The following is a 15,589-nucleotide window of genomic DNA, read 5'->3' on the forward strand; positions in this document are numbered from 1 at the left end:
TGAAAATCTTATCTGAAATTTGAAATTCAAATGAAATTTCAAATTTCAAATTTATCTGAAATTTGAATTTCGAAATGTATCTGAAATTTGACATTTTGAATTTATCTGAAACTTGAATTTTGAAATGTATCTGAAATTTGAAACCGAAAATCTTATCCGATATGAATAGTATTGACACGTAGGAACCCAAAAATCTTATCCAAAAATATTATCCAAATTAATTATTTAAGTAAACAAAATTGTGAAAAAAAACAAAAAAAGAGTTCAAAAAGAAAATTAAAGAATTTTCCAACCCTCTGTCTCTATCTCAAACCTGAGCCACCCCTCTCCTCCCTTGCTCTTCCTATCAAATTCCTAGGGTGGCGTCTGTAGCACCTTCAGAGTATGCTTCAATTCAATCCACATCGGCTGTGCCTTCCATTGATTTTGTGTTGCAGAGTGAGAGTGTACTAGAGAGTGTGTTTGTAGCAAATTCAATGGTGCAAGTGAACAAAGATGTGCTGTGTTTGGGATTTGTGGATGCTGGGCTGTGCCGAAGTAACCCAAGGTGCTGCCATTGTGATCAGAGCAATGGATCTCTAATCACTATTGATATGAGATACTTAAAATATGTAACCTATTATTCAAGAAGTAAAACAACAAAAAGCATCAAAATTGAAAAACCAAAACAAAAATTACTTCCGTAAGTTCAAGTGACGAGCAATAGAAGATCTCAACGGGGAATATATTCAACATACTTTGGCAAGATAAGGATCAACGTACAGGGCTAGAAATAAATTGTATGAAAAAAATTTGTTGGAATATCAGACGATTCCATGATGTTCTAACTGTCTTAATCAAATGCAGCCAATATATATTCCAGCACCTGAAATCTCATGTTATTTCCTCCATATGCGCAGCATAAAGCACCATGCTTCCTGAAATTTTAGTTTTAAGTTGGAAGTACAAAGGAATATTGTAAAGCTGTCTCAACTCATATTCTAAGCAAACAAGTGGGGCTGTCAATCCGGAAGAAAAAAAAACCTCAGATACCTGAAACGACATGCTTTGTGTCACCTCAAGTTTAGCCGAACATTAAATATCATAAGAAAAATAGAATCCCAGATTCTATGATGGAGCTGAGATGCTAAAGCGAAAGCCAGTCTTCCCACGGTCATGCTCATATTGCTTCAGTATATAGTAGTAGTTGCACTGACAACAAAAATCAAGCTTGTTAAAACCTAAGACCATAGGGATCTGCTAACTAGGCAACCAAATGAAAAACAAGAACCAAACACATACACATGAACTCGGGTCAAAATAGCAAGCACACACATGAAGACAGGCACATGCACATTTCTCACTTTTATGGAGTTAACTTGTGCGGCTCACGCAAGAACAGACCATTTAATCACAACCACTTCCAAATATTTCAAAAGCATTCCTGATTCATAATTACCCACCCCTATCGTAATTGCCCCAGCACAATAGAAGATCAGTTAATGGAAAATTTGATTGCTACACCTCCCAACCCTTCTTCTCCCAAAAAAAATCAGATTTACAGCCCAAACCAGAACTTAAATTTATTGTTTTTTTTATTTAAAAATAAGATTATATAACTAACCTCAAGGCGGAAGAATTTTGTAGGGATAACAACCCCAGCTCCTACAGAACTTCGAAATGACTGAAGGAACTTCGGGACAGAAAAGTTCCGGAACTCGTTCTCAGTCAATTTTGCGAGATTCCCGGCACCTGCGAAAATATGTCCATGGACCCCATGTTCTTTTAACCACCGAAGTGGAAGATCAAATGAAATGTCTGCAAACACAGAAACAGCAAGATCTCCTCCAATAGAATCTCTTCCAGACGATTCTGAATTCTCATCAGTGGAATTATCTGTGACATGCCTTCTTGGTTCAGTAGGTCCTAGTCCCCTTGTCTTGAATCCCCACACTGTCGTAGGGCCACCCACAGTGCAAACTGGAGAGAAATCACCACCCAAGAAGAACCGCTCTGGAAGGGATGAGGGCTTGTTCAAGAATCCAGTCCCCCACGGAAAAATTACTCCTGCGGAGATCCCGAAGTTAAGTGCAGCATGATAAAATCCAAATGGGACGGCAAAACGAAGATCAAACTCCTGTAGCAAACAATAAGAGAAGAAAGTTAATAATCATAATAGGAGAAGAAAAAAAGTGGAAATAGGGCAATCCTTAAGTTGGTTCTTTACAAAATCCACATATAGCCATAACAATAGATCATCTTATTTGAATCTTCTAAAAATTATCGGTAATTTGCACAACAAAGCATAATGTGTTAAGTCCACAACAGGGGCTTCTCAGATGGCCTACTAGAAAAATAGGACTGCAGTAATGGTTATCACCCAAGAATATGAAATAGAAGAGCCAGTCCAGACAGGAAATATCAGAAACATCTCAGTACTTAATCACAATCCCGTGAAACATTTTATACTTAATGATAATCTAATAATGAAATTATGATTTATAATATTTATAGATCTCCTAAGCACAGGGGATATATGAAGTACAATCAAGAGCATTTAACATGAACATACATGTATTTTCTTTCCCTTTTACCTTCATCTTTTAGGCTTAAAGAGAAATTAAACTTGCCAGAGTCATATGAGAGACTAAACAACAGTAGAATCCCAACATGATAAAAGAAATTATAACATTTTTTTAACAATTTGACCACATGAATTCCATGAACAAAAATACAAAATCAATTGCAATTCAAATGCAGGCAGCTAGTTGCTTGATAGTCAACAGAGAACCAAAAGAAAGCAGAGAATGTGTACTAAACCTGCCGCAAGAACCGCATACTCCGATGATCGGGTGAAATGCCACCAATGTGACTAGAAGAAACAAATGAATAACCTTGAGTTGGCCTCAAAGTGGAATTTCTTCTGTCAATCTTAAATGTGTACTTGATAGATGAAAGTAAGCCATGACCGAGCTGCCTTCTTATTGACCTAGAGGCCATTTGTGATGGATCTGCCAGAGTACGCCAACCAAGATTGTATACCAAATCATGGTGCTTGGATGAAAATAAGCCAAGAGAGAGCCCCAACATGCGCTCTTTATAAGAAGAGAACTCCAGCCAATCTTGGGAAAGCAGGAACGCGCGTGCCGTCACAGGAGTTAAAAAACCTTTGAATCTGGGCAAAAACACACCAGCACTTAACTCCGATGTTTGGCTGGGACCATATGCCAAAGAACCATCCCACAAATCCCCATATCCAAGCAGATTTTTGAACTTAACTGATCCTTCAGCTGTCCAAGACCTAGCCTACAAAAATATTATACAACTCTGTAAGTCATATGAGGGATAGCATGGTTAATACATACATATGTTCGCATTTAAAAACAAGAGAACAGAACATATTTGGCATCTTAGCTTCCATATGTGCATTCATCACTAAAAATGCACCTCCTGATAAAACAATATCATGAGCCTTAAAACCGACTAACTGGGAGTATAGACACAATCATGTTTACCGCTATATTTGTGGATATGTGAGATAAATTTTACACATACGCCATCTCGTTCACTCCTATTTGTGCAAATAATTACACCATGCATATTTGAATTCACATTTGAACTCTATAATCAGAGTTTGCTATTCACAGTCCTAAAGTAAGCTAAGCCCGTTTAAGAAGTCCATGAAAGTATAATAAATACATGCATATACTTGTGTTCATCTAGAATACCATCCACATTTTCGTTTTGACCAATTCCTCAGCAACCAGACAGTCCTATAGCAATTCCACGTACTAAACCCTAATGTCACCAATTCAGCAAAACAAAACGTATATATACGAATACACCCAAATAAAAAGCGTACCGCCGGCTTCGTGTAAGCACCGATTTCTCCGGAAATCGGGCTCTTGGTCTCAACGACCTCCACAATTACATTGGCAGTTCCAGGAAGCTCCGGCGGGCCTGAATCAAGAGTGATCCGAACCGAATCAAATATCTCCAGCCGCTGAAGCTTCGCATTGGCAATCCCAGCGGCCTCGAGCAGCTCTTGCATGGTGGTAGCCTTCTTAATCCCCTCCAATTCGGCCTCGATCAAGTGCTCCTTAGTCTTCGTGTTGCCCTTGATCAGAAGATCGTGGACCCTCAGATCGACTCGCTCGGTCGACATCCGGTGGACCAGGTTCTCCAGTTTGGACTTCTCCGCACGCAACCGTGCCTCCTCGGAGAGGGGATTTCGTGGCAGAGATGGCTCTTGGTCGTCTTCGTCTTCGCCTTCGTCGTCTTCGTCGTCATCGACTTCGTCGGGTTCGGGTTCGTCGTCGACGGTGACATTAGAGGGACGTTGGTCGTCGTGGTCGTTATTAGGGTTTTGGTTTTCGGAGTCTGAGTTTGCCATTGGGGGAGAGATAGGGGTGGGAATGGGTGAAACGAGCGGCGGTGCTGTTGAATTTTGAAGGCCACTCAACAGTTGCTGCTGCAGTGTGTAGTGATTGTGTGAGGCCTACTCTGTTTCTCTTGGGCCCTCGAAGCCTTTTTTCTTTCGCGCCTTGGAAGCCTTTTTTTTATTTTCAATAAGCAATGTAATTTTATTGTAAATGTGATGATACTCTTTTTCATGCATATCTAATACATATTAAAAATTGTCGTAGAGATTACAATTACTATTATGTTTTAAATTTATACTTCTCATATTTTGTTATTTAGAGTTTAGGATTTGTAAAGCAATTTTGATTTTCTAGTTACTACAAGAAAATAGAGAATAGAAAATAGAAAAAGTTTCAGCCTAAAGCCCAAAAGGGCTCAGATCATTGAATGATTTATGGGCTAGGCTGGGCTTTCCCGGGTCGTTTTCTGGGACCTTGGGTGAAAGGGCTCCTTAATTCAAATTCAAATAAAACCTCCCTCCTCCTCCTCTTCCGGCTCCACCACCACCACCACCAACATTACCAGCATCCATGGCCAACAACGATCTCTTCACATCGTTAATCGCAGAAATCAAAGCCTATTCCGGCAAAGACCCTCTTCTCCCTTGGCTAAGGTACCCTTATCACCCGCATCTCTTCATCCCCATCATTTGAGATTGTATTCTTTAACCTTCTGCTTATATAATGTGGTTGCAGAGGGATTCGAAGAATGAACGACTCACTCCCACCTCACACTCTAAAGGAGAAGCTGCCTCGCTTCTTGCAGAAATGCGCACAGACTTTCGAGTCCGATCGGCGATATCGAAATGACTTACGCTACATTCGAGTTTGGTTAAAGTTGGTAACTTATCTGTCCCCTTTCTTTGTGATGATGGGTTTCTGGGACGTGTAGATTTTTCTTCATTTCTTTGTTACTGTTTGGTCAGTGAGAAATTTGAGGGAGGATGGTTTTGGAAGTTTATGCAAATAATTGCACAAGGATCAGTCCAGTGGAGTTGGGTAAACATTCGGTTTTTACATTTTTTCTTTTTTGTTTTATTTTGTGGAGTAGATGGATTTTGTAGATGATCCGAGAGCATTGTTGAGAACAATGGAGGCTAACCAAATTGGGACAAAGCACTCTCTATTCTATCAGGCATATGCTCTCTACTATGAAAAGAACAAGAAATTTGAAGAGGCTGAAAAGATGTACCACTTGGGAGTGCAAAAGTAAGTATTCAGCATTTTGTTTATTGAGTGTATTATGATGCTCTCAGTGTCTGAAAGAAATAAAGCCATACTGGCTTTTCCTTCTATTTTGTAGCATTGGTTAAGTTGTTTAGCTAATTTGCAGCTTGGATGACAATTTGTAATTCAAATTTATAGTAGACGTCAGACATTTGGCCTATAAATGACAGTAACTTGAATGTTCAGAAGTCTAGTTGATCCTTGACCTAAAGTGCTTTATAATTGAGATAGAACACATTTCATTTTCCCAATCGGTTTAACATGTATTAGTTGCCGCTTTTATCAAACGAGTTGTTTTCTTTGATGCTAATGGTTTGAAATGGACTATTTGTTCCTCCCATTGCAATAGCTACTTCAAAGGTTAAAGTGGTATGTATGTCTCTGAAACTTGAACGGCTGTTGTATTTAGGCTGTTGTATTTACTTCTTACAAACTGTTGAACAGGCTTGCAGAGCCCATTGGAGAGTTAGAGAAATCGTATGAGCAGTTCCTTCGTCGCCTGGAGAGACACAGGAGACACCGCAACCAGGTAGTTTCCTTCCCTCTTTTTTCACTCATATAGCAATTTTAGTTTCTGTTGGTCAGACTATAACCCTAGAACAATGTTCTACAGTGCCAGGAAAAGAGAACAACAAAAAGGCCTTTGTCAGATAGGAGTATCCCTCCAAGTGGAGAAAGGAACAAAGAAAATGCGTGCAGGACTGGGGCCAGGCCTATAGAACCTGAGCATGATGCAAATATAAGTAAGCATCAAGTGACTGCTAAAATAGGGTCAGATGAATCCAGGATGTTTGGCAGTGATGATACAGTTGTGGCGAAGTTTGTAGACACTGCCGTTGTTGGAAAGTCTGAAGCAGAAGATGCATGTCACCATGGATTGGTGGATCCTACAATAAACATGAAAGAGGCCATGAGCGCCATAAATAACATGTTTCGAGAGCCTTTAGAGACAGCTCCAGTTAGTAGAAAATCACGCCAATGTCAAAGGAGGGACGATAATCTGGGAAACGGATTCAAGGTATTTGTTGATGAAAACTTGGATAATAGAGGCAAATCTGAAGATAAAATCGAAGAGTTGAGTTTGCCAGTGCTGCAGCATAGGAGAACTGCTACCCAGCAGTCTCTCCAAGAACCTTTGAACATTTTCATTGATGATAATAAAGATAGCCCTGATCAGAGTGATGTCCAAAATTCGACAGAAGATTCTACCTCACCTGCTTCACATGGAAATGTTTTTGTGTTTCCAAATCCAAAAGATCTTCCAGGTGAAAGCTCTGGTGATTTGGATGTTGGAGGCTCATCTCAACCAAGGTTTAGAGAGGATACCATGGTTTGTAGGTTTGTTGGGTCTACCATTTCGGATGAGCCACAGGTGGAAAATGTTTGCCACCATGGTTTAGTAGACCCCACAATCAACTTAAAGGAAGCCATGGATGATATCAATAACATGTTTGGGAAGCCAATGGAGTTTGTACGGAAGAGGAGAGTGAAGAAGCAGGACAAAGGAATAGATAGAAAAAATGATTTTGGTGGCTTTTCTATACTTCCTGATGATAACTTGGACCATAAACAAGAGAAGAAAATGCCAGATTTACCACGAAGATCAAGAGATGCTGATTTGTTTGAGGCCACTGTAACAACAAAGGAGGCCATGGATGAGATCAATAAGATGTTTGGAATGCCCTTGGACTTTTAGGAACAATTTCAATTTTCAACTGCTATGTGTGTAATGCAGATTTTCGGATTTGTTGTTGTAAAATGTATTGAGTTGTGTTCCCCATTTAACCCTTGTATTTGAAATTTGGAAATCTCAGCATAAACAGGTTTGTGCCATTTCTTTTTGTTTCTGTGTACTTTTGGTATCTTAGTTTCCAATTTAAGTCGAAGCTGAATTATGCCTACAGTGCCATTAAGTTTGTCCCCTATTTACTTTCACTGTCAAAGCATGGAAAAGAAATGGGCAAATGAAACATGTCATTTCATCACTCTGCAGTACAAACCAATTTATTCAAGAAACAAAACAACTGCTGCAATGTCAATACAGTTACATTTAGAAAATAAAATTTTGAAAAAAAGAAAGAAAGGAGCAAATTCGGTTGAAATTTAGGAGGACAATTAATCAGGGAATAGCTGGTGTGCCAAATCAAGAGTGAGTATTGGAGCAATGAGAAGGACGGAAAGCCAAAGGCCCTGCAGCATATATAACTGCCTCATAATTCCTACCCAACAATCTCTTGTTTTCGGAACGAAGAGGGGCACCATAGAGACCGTTATTGACATTACTGAGGTCACTGCAATTGGCAAGAGGAGAAGAAACTAGCTTCACATGGCACCCATGGAGGGGATGGTCCAATATAGAATGTGCCATTTTGAAGCCTTCAAGCTGAGCATAGAAGTAGCCTTTAAGGTCTGTGACAAAAGCCTTGTAGAAGCTGACTTGGTCTTTGTGGTTTTTGCAGATGACACTGACTTTAGCTGAAGGGATTGGCTCAGCATCAGTCAAGGACCATGTTCCATAGTGGTCACAGCTCTGGCAATAGATCATGCCTTCCACCACCACGTCGATTTTCTTCTGCGCTTCCTCAGGCTTTTTCGGGTCATATTCAGTGGCTGCTATGGAAGGGAAGGCCAGTGGGATGAGGAGGGTTGAAATGAGGATTATAAGCTGCCTGCTTGCCATTTCTTAGGACTTAGGGAAAGTACTTGCAGCAGGAGCTTTATTATTAAGACTTTAGAGCACAAGGGTGGGTTGAATGAAGAGAGACTGGATTGGGTGGTATGTATAGCAAATTGGATGATTGGTATATCTGGTGAAACAATGTATTGTTATTGGACGTGGGGGCTGCTAAGTCGCATGTCAACGATCTGGAATATTCCAATACGTGAGGGCCATCTCTCTTATGATGAAAATAATCCTGCTTTATAATATGATTTGTCTTTTATTTATTTGTAAGTTGGCTGTAGGCAATCACAATGATCCGAGGTCTGTTATTTTTGGGTTGTATTTGGTAATACTTATAAATGTATTTCAAAAAGTGCAAATTAATCTGGATTTAACTTTCCCATGGATATCCAAAGCTTACAAGAATACTTGTAAGGCAGCAACATGTTTCCAAAACTCATGTTTGGCCTTCTGAAAGGTGCTTTCTCATTAAGTTCATCATAGTTGAATGAACAAAGAAACTAATTGATAGGTTCATGTATTTTTTATGCCTCTTTTACATTTTACTATTAAACAAAAATACTACGTTTTCCAGCCTATTTCGATTATATACAAGTAGAATTCTATCACCCTGCCATAGATACAAATCTCTATCAACTTAAGGGAGCTGCACAGTTGGTGCCTTGCCAGTTATGGAAGATGAAAACGTGCCCGTGTTCATACTTACAATCAGGACTCTTCAGCTTCTAGCTTCCATCTGGAGACAACAGTTCAAGCTCTGCCCACCAAAGAGGGGAGAGTTTTGGGGTTGCCCCATCAGGTGAAATTCCAGTTATTTCTCTCAATCTTGCACTGACTTCTCTCATTGGCGGTCTTTGTTTCGGGTCAGGGTGGACGCAAGATCTTATTACTTCTCCGATTCGATCCAGCTGCTCCTCTTGGAAAGATTCTAGAGTTGGATCAACCATTTCTTTGAGGGGTTGCTCACCTCTCAAGTAGTCAGAAGCCCAGTCTTCAAGTGAGCCATTGTCCACTGAATAAGGAAGTCTGCCTGTTACCATTTCAAACAGTATGACACCAAAGCTGTAAACATTACTTTCTCTGTTTGCTGATGGTGTGTTAAAAAGCTTTATGCCAGGTGATTCTTTCTCAGCTTCAGCGGTCTCGTTCCAGAAACTATATTCTGAGACCTTTGGCGCATAATCCTCTGTTAGCTGGACAGATGAAGAATTCAAGTTGTTGTGAGCTATAGGCGGGTTCAGCTGGTGCATATAATCAAGGCAGTAGGCCACTCCCATTGCTATTCTCATTCGCATTATCCAATCCAAGTGCTCAGCTTCTTTTACTGCAAGTTCATTAACATTAGTTTAGATATCTCATGCATTATTAGCACAAACACACACATTTAAGGGGAGGACATTAAGAAGAGTTTCCTGTTAAGTTCAGAAAGATCTAAGAAATTTTTTACCATAAACATACGCCTATCCATGTAAATAATAAAAAAGTAGCTTTGTACTCACTGTGTAAATGCTCAAAAAGTGTCCCATTGGGAGCATATTCAAAAACCATCATTCTAGTGAAAGGTTCTTCTTCCTCACAGTACCCAATAAGGCTGACAAAATTCTTGTGGCTCACTTTTGATAATGTTTTGATCTGAAAACATAAGCATTAGAACAATTAGGGCCTGTTACTGTTAGACCACATGAAACGGGCATATCATTTTCTAACTTTCGCTTGTTTAATACCTTCTTCCTGAACTGCAACTCTAAATTGCTGCACCAACACTTAGCAGATGTCTCTACAAGAGAAGCCACCGCAATTTCAACGCCACTAGACAATGTCCCTTTGTACACTGTACCAATTGGTGAAGAACCTATTACATTACTGAAATCTTCACAAGCCGCTTCAAGCTCTGATCTCTTAAGATTTGGTACCCCTGCAATGGAAGTTCGATTTCATGTTTAATTAAAAGAGACATAACTGGCAACATGAACATGAACAATGTATCTAACAGATGGGGTTGGGAAAAGGACTTGCAAATCTGCCTGCTTTGCAACACGACACACCTGCTGGCACCAAATTGCCAAACCCTTAGGTTCAAACCATTTAAAACTTCGGGAGCTACTATCATCATGAAGAGATGATTTACCTACCATTATCACCAGTATTCACAGAATATTAAACAACTCAAAGTTGTCATACTTAATGCTTTTTCGCTCCCGTTATGCACGTAACTTGATATAGAAGCCGAGATGTTATTATGCATACACAATTATTTATCATTATAGAATTTAGATTTACATAAATTAACATTTTCTGTTACTTAATAAGCCTTACCAGTGACGAAGGCTTTTTGGAGCTGTCCACTTAATCCTGTGGCCCAAGGTTTGACAGTAGCTACCTTGTTGCTTTTATAAAGATACATAACAATGATTAAAATTGCAAGAAAAACAGCCACGCCTGTGCCTCCAGTCAATAGCGCGACTTTAAGCTTTGATGCCAAACTTTTGGAACTTGCTACTGGAGCAGAAAGTGAAGGTGAGGAAGCTGGTGCGGTAGGTGGGGAAATTGGATTCGAGTTGGATGATGGTGCAGGTGCAACATCAGTATTTGGGGAAGATGCCGGACCATCTGGGCCTGAGTCTGAAGCAGAAGGTTCTGGCCCTTCTGGCGTTGGTGCTTTGTTGGGAATAAATGAATCAAAGCTGAAAAAAAATTTAGGCTCTGAAGGAGGGACAGTTGCTGCTTGGAGCACTCTCCCACGAATAGAGTGTTCAATATGAGCGAGGTTCCTATAGCAAAGATAAAAGGCAGCATCAGATAAAACAGAAGATGCACTATTTCTAAATACATAAATATTTCAAGAGAAGTCACTAAGAGCATATAATTGAGACTAGAGTATTCTATGACGAAAAGTAATGAACTCCCTTTTTCCTACATCATTAGTCCTGCAAAGCCTGACTGAAATTACATACCATGAAATGGATCTTTCATTGCAAGATGATTCTCTGCCTGTACCAGAAAGCTGATTCTCATCAACTTGAAATTTGGAAAGAATCTCCAGGTTGTAAATTTCAGGAGATAAGATACCAAGAAGCCTGTTGTTATCCAGTAGGCTGCAACATGAGCAAAAATTGATTATTATACATGTATGGGACAAAATGATATAGAATAGATAGAACTGAATGTTCGACAGGTGAACCTACAGGATTGCCAACGAAAAATTGCTGCCAAGGTCTGCCGGAAGTGGTCCACTGAAGTTGTTGTATCCTAAATCTAACACCTCCAATTCCTTCAAGTCTCCGATCCCTCCAGGAATGATCCCCGTAAAGGAATTGTTGCGCAAAATACTGTACGAAAACTTTAGTTTAGCAGGATGCACCAGAGAAAGATCTCAAAGGAAATATACTGTAAATCATTACACATCGAGGCAATGATAACAAAAATGCTTACATAGACTTTATATGGACAAGGTTCCTGAGCTCAGGTGTTAACGTTCCACCCAGACAAAGATCTTTTAAGTTCCTGTGCATCATATACATCTAACTTTAGAATCAAAACGGTTAAAGTAGCAAAACAATGAATGATAAGTTCATAACAATGGCAGTACTACCATATTAAACAACTTGACATTAGTCATCAAGTTCAAGTTTTTGATTGATTTGTGATAGAATTCATGATGTCCATTTTTTCCTTTCAGAGCTTCTATTATGTCCTTGAATTAAGAACACAATGAAAATCCCATGTAATCATGGCCAGTTCATGGGCCAAAAGAGAAGACGAAAGGTTTTTGAGCTATCTCAAAACTTCCTAACTTAAGAATTATATCTTCATAGTCTCAACTTATCATTCAATATATGAATGGAAAAAGAAGGAAAGAAAATTACTCACAACACCACAACTTTTCCATCTGCACACTCGACCCCGAACCATGAGCAAGGGTCAACCTCTCCATCATCATCGTTCCAATTCGACAAAGCACCAAACGGGTCACTGACTACTCTATCTCTAAACCTCAATAGCGCCAAACCTGCACAAGAAACAACCAACTCTTTTTAAACATTTTCCTTCACTTCCTCGACGACCAAACAGTAAACACTTCAACACCAAAAGCCCAGCAGCTCAAACTAATCCCATACCTTCATCATTCAAAGACCAACAAAAACTCAAATTCTGAATCAACAAGCAGACCACCACCATACCCAGCATCCCCAAACGGTCCTTCAACCTACTGAACTTCCACTTCTTGTTCATTTTTGTCACGATCGACGCAAACCCAATCAAAATTTTCACGAGCTTGAAAGCAAACAGAGGCAAGCCAGAGCAAACCAAGCTCAGAACTTTGATCTTGTCTTTAATAAACAGAGTTGAAAAGGCAAATGAGTAAAGTTCAAAAACCGTGTTCTAGTACTTGCAAACTAATTTAGACCCCCCAGAAGTGTTTGAAAACGCGTACCCTGCAATACAAGTGTTTGATTAATAAAAAAGACCTAATTTTTTATCTGTTTTTGGAGTGAGAATTAAACCAAACCAACCCAGAGGTTATAGCAATTGCCAAAAGGGAACGAACCCAAGTGAGAATGGGTCCAAGATCTAAAGCTCACGCCGGGTTTTGGAAGCGAGTGCTTGGAAAATGGAGGAAAGGTTGAGCCTTGAGACGCGCGCGTTTGGATTTTAGTCAAGAACCGGCAAAAGACTTTTGCCGTACGCCATCGACAAATAGACAACGAGCACGTCAGCTCAAAATAAAAAAGATGTTTTTTTTTTTTTTCTTTTTAAAGGGAAATAAATAGACGACGGAGACAGTGTTTGTGTCTTCATCTTATTGACTGAGTAAAACAGTCTTTTCTGGATAAGTCTTTGAGTCGACATGATACCTTCCACGAAATTTACAGCATTCCACCAAACAATTCTTTTGTATTTGTATGGTTAACAAGGATCTTCATAATTTTTGTGGCCCTTCACATTTGCCCAAATAAAGATTTTAAATTAACCAGACCCCCAATTTGATCTGCAGAATTCTCATCTACTTTTTGCTTGAAAATGTTTTCCCAAATTCTCAGTTATGTCTTAGAATGTAGTAGGATAAGAGTTTGTTGTGAAAGGGAAAGAAAACCAATCATGAAAATAATGAAGATGATTGGTTTTAAAATTAAAAATAAGATCATGTACATTTATGTGGTTCGTGCTTGTGCAATAAAGTTTCTCTCTTGTTATGTTGATTGATAGCGAGCAAATCATTGAATTTTAGATTTATACGGAGGCTAAAAAATTTATGTAATTCATATTTCATCTATACACACATACATGATTAAATGAGTAGAACGTCTCACGTAAATTGTCCGACCATTCGTACAACAAAGAATTAAATTGTTTGCATTTGGGTACCATGTGGTCCAAATGCAACCCTTAATACATGAATTATGTTCCAGTATAAGATTAGTCATACAGTTCACATAATCAGGCCGTCTAGCTCAAACTTTTTATATTGGAATTTTTAAGTGAAGAATTAGCAAGTTAGTCCTAATGAGATCACCATCCATGATCCATCCGCAATTTATTTTGTTTAGAATAATATACATAATTATAGTCATCAGCTGGAAAGATTGAACATGATGATGTATTTGATATTGTCCCACTTCCAGCTCTTGGAATTGATAGGTTTCTAAACCACTTTGCGTGTACACCTGCGCTGCGTATTTCACAATTCAAAAGCAAAAAGGTCCAGCTCCAGACAGATGAACCATTTGAGCTGCGTGCACTCTAAACCGGAATGTGCAATGAAAGCAGTTTGCAGCCCAGGTGTTTGAAAAAAGTCCAGACTGAAATCCATGTGCCGCGAAGCCTTTAATCAAAATCCACAACAAAGCCTTGACTTATAGCCCAAGCAGGCCAGTATGGTAGTTGATAGTATTTAAAAAAAAGACAATTTTGATGTAATATTAGGTAGCCCTTCTATAATAGCAAAAATTTCGTTTGATTGATTTTAGTAATGTCATAATCTGAATCTCACCAACCAAAATATACGCCTATATACCCATAGAAGAATATTAGAAAGCTAAAAAGACAACATGTTGCTGGTAATATGTGTTTTGACAAAATAAAAATCTGAAAAAGGAAAATAAAAATCTGAAAAAAGAAAAGAAAAAAAATTTCTGACAAATTATAATGTTATGACTCAACTAATGCCCGATAGTTATAATATTTTCAATGACATATGAAGTTATAAAGTCCAAAACAATCTTATCGCTTATACAAAAAATAATATCTGTAATAACAACCGACTTTCATTCAACAAACAAAGATATCGAACAAGACAATTTAGTTTCTTTAAATAACAAAATGCTTATTTAATAACAAGATACAATAAAATTCTTGTTTCATTAATCAATCACATTCATATCCCTTGAACTAAGCAATTAACATTCTTTTGGCAAAAAAAAAACTATGCAATTAATTTTTTTTAAAAAAAAAAAACCTATGCAATTAACATAAAATAAGAAAAATAATAACTGTGTTTTTCTTTTTTCTTTTGTTTTATAGTTTAATCTATTGGAGGATTGAGAGTTATACTTCCTTGTGTCGACGTCGCAGCGGGGAACATGAAGGGCACATAATCAAACCGTTGACGTTGCAGACCGTACAAGGCCTAAACCCGCCCTTGTCAGTATAGACCTTATGGCTTCCATTACATTTTTGACAGAGAACAAATCTGAGCCCTCCACAAAAATCACAAGCTCTGGGGTCCACCACTGGGAGCCCTTGGATCAGTCTCTTCAGTTCACCACTCTCATGGAGCTGCTTCACTTCTTCGGCCCCACCAATGAACAGCCCGCCAATGAAAACCATTGGCAGAGTCAAAGTCTTATTCCCCGTAATCTCCTGCAGCTCGTCTAAAAATTTTACGTCCATCGACAGATCTCGCTCGTCGATCGGGGCGCGGAACCCGCGGAGGATTGATCGGACGGTCTTGCAGTCCTCGAAGGTCCTGCGCACGACACGAAGGCTGGTGTAGTAGATTACGACGCGCTGGTCACCGTCGGGTAGTTTGGGGCTGTGTGGGGTCGCGTTTCGGTGGGCCCACAAGCGAAGGACTGACGTGGATATCTTGACCCGGTGCAATATGGAGGCGCTCCGCGGGCTGAGGGCTTCGGATTCGGGTTGGGGTTCGCAAAGGTTTTGGATGTCTTTGAAGGATGAGCAGGAAAAACTTCTCTGTGATCGTGGAGCTCTGGCTGTGTGCACCCTGCTTGGTGATTTTAGCCATGGTGCCCACATGGTACTCAAGAGAGAGAGAGAG

General features: G+C 39.3%; 5 protein-coding genes across 8 annotated transcripts; 1 reads left to right on the forward strand and 4 right to left on the reverse strand.

The window, feature by feature from the left end:
- Positions 1 to 631: 631 nt before the first annotated feature.
- Positions 632 to 4,558, reverse strand: LOC117619508 (sorting and assembly machinery component 50 homolog B). 2 transcript variants are annotated; one of them, XR_004584575.1, is made up of 5 exons: positions 3,842 to 4,544; positions 2,800 to 3,285; positions 1,604 to 2,116; positions 1,033 to 1,191; positions 632 to 917 (listed from the first exon to the last, which is right to left on the reverse strand). XR_004584575.1 is itself a non-coding variant. In XM_034349483.1 (4 exons), the coding sequence occupies exons 1-4, from the start codon at positions 4,370 to 4,372 to the stop codon at positions 1,108 to 1,110; spliced, it is 1,614 nt and encodes a 537-aa protein (XP_034205374.1). In that variant the 5' UTR covers positions 4,373 to 4,558; the 3' UTR covers positions 632 to 1,107. The 2 variants fall into 2 exon arrangements, 1 of the variants encoding a protein (XP_034205374.1); XM_034349483.1 differs by having other exon boundaries at positions 632 to 1,191; positions 3,842 to 4,558.
- Positions 4,559 to 4,795: 237 nt separating this feature from the next.
- LOC117619031 (probable inactive serine/threonine-protein kinase bub1) lies at positions 4,796 to 7,468 on the forward strand. Of its 2 annotated transcripts, XM_034348850.1 has the most exons (5): positions 4,796 to 5,014; positions 5,097 to 5,241; positions 5,452 to 5,609; positions 6,072 to 6,156; positions 6,241 to 7,468. In XM_034348850.1, exons 1-5 carry the CDS (start codon positions 4,932 to 4,934, stop codon positions 7,321 to 7,323), a joined length of 1,554 nt encoding a protein of 517 aa, XP_034204741.1. In that variant the 5' UTR covers positions 4,796 to 4,931; the 3' UTR covers positions 7,324 to 7,468. The 2 variants fall into 2 exon arrangements, with proteins under 2 accessions (XP_034204741.1, XP_034204742.1); XM_034348851.1 differs by lacking the exon at positions 4,796 to 5,014 and having other exon boundaries at positions 5,226 to 5,241; positions 5,327 to 5,609.
- A 261-nt stretch (positions 7,469 to 7,729) lies between these two features.
- LOC117618392 (non-classical arabinogalactan protein 30) lies at positions 7,730 to 8,307 on the reverse strand. The gene has a single exon (XM_034347969.1). The coding sequence runs from the start codon at positions 8,305 to 8,307 to the stop codon at positions 7,771 to 7,773; it is 537 nt and encodes a 178-aa protein (XP_034203860.1). The 3' UTR covers positions 7,730 to 7,770.
- A 368-nt stretch (positions 8,308 to 8,675) lies between these two features.
- LOC117618784 (inactive receptor-like serine/threonine-protein kinase At2g40270) lies at positions 8,676 to 12,962 on the reverse strand. 2 transcript variants are annotated; one of them, XM_034348512.1, is made up of 9 exons: positions 12,429 to 12,962; positions 12,181 to 12,319; positions 11,743 to 11,814; positions 11,496 to 11,639; positions 11,265 to 11,405; positions 10,627 to 11,081; positions 10,035 to 10,225; positions 9,810 to 9,942; positions 8,676 to 9,634 (listed from the first exon to the last, which is right to left on the reverse strand). In XM_034348512.1, the coding sequence occupies exons 1-9, from the start codon at positions 12,541 to 12,543 to the stop codon at positions 9,036 to 9,038; spliced, it is 1,989 nt and encodes a 662-aa protein (XP_034204403.1). In that variant the 5' UTR covers positions 12,544 to 12,962; the 3' UTR covers positions 8,676 to 9,035. The 2 variants fall into 2 exon arrangements, with proteins under 2 accessions (XP_034204403.1, XP_034204404.1); XM_034348513.1 differs by having other exon boundaries at positions 8,859 to 9,634; positions 12,177 to 12,319; positions 12,429 to 12,541.
- Positions 12,963 to 13,997: 1,035 nt separating this feature from the next.
- On the reverse strand, positions 13,998 to 15,589 carry LOC117618395 (uncharacterized protein At5g39865-like). The gene is made up of 2 exons (XM_034347970.1): positions 14,863 to 15,589; positions 13,998 to 14,111 (listed from the first exon to the last, which is right to left on the reverse strand). The coding sequence occupies exons 1-2, from the start codon at positions 15,565 to 15,567 to the stop codon at positions 13,998 to 14,000; spliced, it is 819 nt and encodes a 272-aa protein (XP_034203861.1). The 5' UTR covers positions 15,568 to 15,589.

Source organism: Prunus dulcis, chromosome 2 (genome assembly GCF_902201215.1).
Source record: "Prunus dulcis chromosome 2, ALMONDv2, whole genome shotgun sequence".
Classification (NCBI taxonomy): Eukaryota; Viridiplantae; Streptophyta; class Magnoliopsida; order Rosales; family Rosaceae; genus Prunus; species Prunus dulcis.